Raw genomic sequence first — 5,000 nt, 5'->3', positions numbered from 1 at the left:
CCGGTCCGACTCGTAAAACAGCTATACCTTCTCCTTAACCTTGCCAGGAATGCTGGGTCTTTCTTTGCTTTAGTGACATTTGGCAAGAGGCCACGTGACTTTTTTAGTTGGCGACTCTTCCTCACCGTGCACATGCGACCACCTTTTTTTGTACTCTGCCGGAAGGTAACCCACCGTTTTCGTTGTTTTTTATTTTCGCTGCGTCAGAAGTGGGTTGGAAAAGCAGCTTATTGACTATCCGTTTGTAAATGGGAAAGCACTCATATATACTCTCATTCCAATTCATCGAAAAGGTCTAACGCATGAAATATTGTTCTATCCTTTGCAGCAGCGTCGCCAAGCTGCCCAGTTTGCAATTCCCCTCCCTTATTATTAACCCCCTGCGACTATTACTGACTCTATATTATTAATCTGTATGAAGACTAGAACCTGGAATGTTCCTATTTTTGTGTAACTATTTTTACTAGCTTATTTGCATTTTACCGCAATGGAATTTATGCTCAATTTTGCTCGTAGCAGGGTGAGCCCCCTATCCCTCCACTTTTGAGCATTTTTACGACAAAAATACGGTCAAGTGACAAGTCTTATCACCGGATGGCACGCTGGACAACAATGGCTTTTGGTTCAGCAGTGTAACATCCCTCACACATACCACACCTGAGTACGCTTGGGAACTATCGCGAAATGATCCGAGCATGCCTGGCTTGAACAAATATGAAGCATCTTTGAAGGAAAACATATTTTTCAATTCTTCTTGTAATAGAATAGTACTTGTTCCTAATTTCTTGCACTTAAAAAAACAGCATTATCAAAGTCCGAAAGGTCCAAAAAGGTCACGTAATTTTTGGTCACATTGTCGCGGTTTAACAAAACAAATGAAGACAAGTTTGGAAATTGCCAAAAGATGCACTGTCTCATTGCAGGCTAAGCGGTGCGTAGTGGCAGTGTAATTAAAATTAGTATTGATTGTGGTATAGACTTTCAGAGACGCCTCGGATAGTTGATCTTCTAAAAATTCCCGAAGCTATAGCTCTTCGACCATCGCTTTTACCTTTTTCAAAATAGCGCAGCAGCATTTAGGGCATAAGGCAATGCCCTTGAACACTTTCGATCGAATATACAATATTCGGTTTTATTGCCCCGTCAGTTTGCCATTGCATGCCCGCATAACGGGCATGTTGCTATGAACTGGACCGGCTGACTTTAAGAGGTGTGCTCCGGAGAAAGGCGACAAGCCACGCTTGGCGCGTACTATCAACATAACACGATTGGTGCAAAACATTGGACGTACCATTTGTGTCATCTGGGAGGTGGAGCAACGATACAAACTTTGAGGAGCCATAGAAGGTGGAGCAATGAGACAAAATAGTGGGACAAAAAACGGATAAATCCTTATGAAACCCTGTATTCTATGGCAGGCTACCGCACATATTCCGCACCTTTACGTCGCGTGAATTATCATTTTCGCGTACCTCCATAAAAAACGTCTACTTATACCTTCCGACATCTTTTGATCACACCTGAGTCCGCTACTCTGACATCTCAATGTCTTTCAGCTTTCATAAACGAGAAACCCCGTACTAGGCATAATATGTTTTACCCTGGGTCTCACCTTCACCCATAACCCTATGTAAATGGAATTTCCCGAGATATGACCTGTGCTGAAAGCCACGGCCTGATTTGGACTTGCTATGGGTCAGCGACCTTTTAAGGTGCATTTCAATTTCATGTCAGAACGCCCGCTATAAAATTTATTTCAGCTATGCAACGTTTGGTGTGCCTACGCAGCGCCGTCCGGAAATTATTACGAAAAGCCTATGGGGCGGGATTGTCAAATGGAACTTTCGGCCCACCCGAGGGCGTTTTAATCATTGATACGCGCTGGCTTAAAATTGTTTAAAAAAAATTTAAAGTCGCTAAAATTCTTGCTAAAAATCGTTTAAAATGCTAGATGCAACATGCACGATGCCTGTTTACTTGAATCACATGTATGCATAAGTGGGTTTACTTGAGATTTTATGCAGGTAGAAGTGATGTGTGATGCGTGATGCCGGTTTGCTTGAAGACACTTGCAGGTATAAGTGGTGGGTAATGTGTGATGCCGGCTTAGTTGAAATCGCTTGCATGTAGGAGTGATGCATAATGCGTGATGTCTACTTAAATTCGGTCAGATGTCAACGCATTTTCACGCATTTGGTAAGCATTAGGTATATATATATATATATATATATATATATATATATTGTATCGTAATAATGGCTGGAAATCGCCCCTTGTTTATCCGTCTCAATGTTGGTAATATGCAAAAAACTGTAGCTCCCTGTTGAAAAAACAGCAGCTGAGAAATCGAGTGAGATCGGCGGCCCATTTCAATTCGCTGCTCGTGACCGGTCTAAGGGAGGCATACAGCCGAAATAGTAGCGTATCTATCTCTCTTTTTCTTGATTATCCGACGAGGATTAAGGATAACAGCATTGTTTCATGTATGTGTTATGCTCCTTGCAAATGCACTTCACTACGCGATAATACTAATCTGCGCATAATATCCTGTTGGTAATGCAGTTGCGCTCCCAATGCTACTGATGTTAATAGCAGGTCCTGAGAGTTCACCAAAGCACGTTTTGAAATACGTTTCAAATATGGGAACACTCCCTTTACAGAGGCACGCGTGCCCTGCGGATCATATCCGACAGCCCCTCTTGCTTGTCAGGGGCGCATTTCCACTTCGCCACGGAACCAGCTCGCAGTTTGTACTTCACAATGATCGCGCTGCGGTAATGTCTGCTCGCAGATAGTGCATATTGGGCTGAGTTCGGTCATATTAGTTCTATTACATCAGCGATGATGTTGTTGGCAAAATAATTGGCAAGGATCAACAGTGTAAAAATGGCTAAGCCTAATCCCAAAATATGGCATCAACGGGTTTGGCCGGCATTTTTGTTAAGGTCAGGGATACGTGTCAAAAACATTATGAAATGGAAACTACACGCCTGGTACATTGCTCTCTTCCAAGACGCGCACAGCGGCCGGAACACATCCACCGATATTGAAATCCAAGCTCCATTTAGCCTCAGTTTTTTTAACCGGCGCGTCTACCCCTTCCTTTCACACAGGACTTGGCATTTCCGCAAGGGAATTTCATTTTCCGGCTAATCATGCACGGAGCTGAAAAAGGTAATAATCCGCGAAAGAACTGTCAGTGGTAATTAATAACCACATTAGGAAATGGGAGCATTTAATATAACGCATGATGGGTCTAAACAGCGGGAAAATAAATTATAGGTGAACGTAAAGTGAAAATTTAACGCTAGACATAAAAACATTATATTTGCCGTTCTGCTATCTCTACAAAGGTCGCAGAATACGACCAATGAGACCTTCCATCTACTACTCTGTGCTGGATGTCACCAGTAAGTGGCATGGGATGTGAATGTCGCGTGTGTTGTTCAATACTGCTAGTGTGTGCTGGTGGGTCTGGGCCAGCAAGCGCAGTAAGTATATCATGGGTCCGCTGGTGGCCGCGCCCGTCTATACACGCATCTTTATACCGCGTTAGCGTCTTGGAAATTGTGGAATAACGCACTGGCAGCGTATTCAGATGCCAATGCGCTGCGCCGTTCCCATTGCGGCTGATCTCGGCCTGTAAGGATCATGTGACCTCAGATCCATTGAAGATCACATGGCCTTAAGTTCAGGAGCTGTACACCGAACACGGATATCGTAACGATGCATCATGTTATCACCGCCCTAAGAGCATCTGAAGTGTTGCTAGGCACCGAAGAGCGCTCCATCGCTATGGCCTACCGTCCGCCGCACGCTTGTTTAAGAGCTACGGTCATCTGTGGCTTACCAGTATGCAATTTCTGCTCTTTCTGTTGCAATTGATGATAATGGTCATTCATTAAAACACAGTGTCCCACGAGGTGATATTTGTATTTGCAATAAAAAGGCAAATGCTCTACATATTTGATTAATCAACCGAACAACTTTGTCTCACGGTGGCGCCTGTATGGTGCTTGCCATTGCGAAATTGTGACGTGGCAAAACTGGCCTCCACATAGATCGGTGTCGCTACTGATTTTGCAGACGTTAGAGCCATGTGAACGTTCAGGTCATATCCCCAATTGAAGTGACTGCGAGAGATTGCCCAATCACGTAAAACACGGCTTCCAAATGACGGCTACTCTTGACGTTAGGTGAGGCGCAGCAAAGTGAATTGTACACATCACACAATCCTGATCAACAACTCTCATATATGGTTCCGAACATGGTGAAAACGATAAGGCCGTCCCGTGCGCATGTAAACAATCAGCAACTTTTGGCTGGCGGAGAAGTGACTGACCAGCAGCCATGCGGATCAGCGAGAGCAGCTGATCCTGCGGTTCAACTGAGGCTCAGGCGGTTCCACCACGGATCACACCATCTGCAGCCTCTTCAGCAAGCTCCCAGGCATTTTCCTGGTTGGCTCATAGACCCGAGGCGGTCCATCCCGTCGGAGTCAGCTGATCCCACATGACCACCGGATCCAGTCCGCCGAGGCTGACTGGGGGACGCTCCAGCTGGTGCCGTCAGCTCCATACGGAACCGCCGGGGCAGAGGGGGGCACGTCAGATGGAGGTCAGAGTTTACAGATGGAGCGTCTACTCGACGGAGCGTCGCCGGCGGCCGGGTCCGCCCGGGAAGGCCGCCGCCGCCAGGCCCATCTTGAGCTTGGCCGCTTGCGTGGCCGAGAAGCCACGGCCCAGCCCGAAGTCCAGCCCGCGCTTGCTGAGGAGAAAAACGCCAGTCAGAAGTTGAAAGCTGCGCTCTTGCTGCGCTATAGACAGGGTACGCGTTGGACATTCAGCACATTTTAAAATTATGCGCGTGATTTGATTTCTCTGGATTGGGCCGTAAGAATGAATTTCGTAACTTTTAACGTATAAGTTTTCCACTCAAGCAACGCATGTAGTTTACGTGTGAGCTTCCCAATGAGATAGGACACGTGACGATAGCTTAAA

General features: G+C 45.8%; 1 protein-coding gene across 1 annotated transcript in view; it reads right to left on the bottom strand.

Moving 5' to 3' along the window:
• Positions 1 to 4,640: 4,640 nt before the first annotated feature.
• The window catches only part of LOC119108881 (diuretic hormone class 2-like), a 14,937-nt gene continuing 14,577 nt past the window's right edge, over positions 4,641 to 5,000 (bottom strand). Inside the window, exon 3 of the mRNA XM_037232423.1 lies at positions 4,641 to 4,767. Within this exon, the coding sequence (XP_037088318.1) occupies positions 4,641 to 4,767 (127 nt within the window). The remainder of the gene's footprint in view (positions 4,768 to 5,000) is intronic.

The sequence above is a fragment of the Pollicipes pollicipes genome, unplaced genomic scaffold (assembly GCF_011947565.3).
Source record: "Pollicipes pollicipes isolate AB1234 unplaced genomic scaffold, Ppol_2.1 Scaffold_6950;HRSCAF=8241_pilon_pilon_pilon, whole genome shotgun sequence".
Classification (NCBI taxonomy): domain Eukaryota; kingdom Metazoa; phylum Arthropoda; class Thecostraca; order Pollicipedomorpha; family Pollicipedidae; genus Pollicipes; species Pollicipes pollicipes.
The sequence above is the reverse complement of the archived record's forward strand: the minus strand, read 5'-3'. Positions and strand labels throughout refer to the sequence as shown.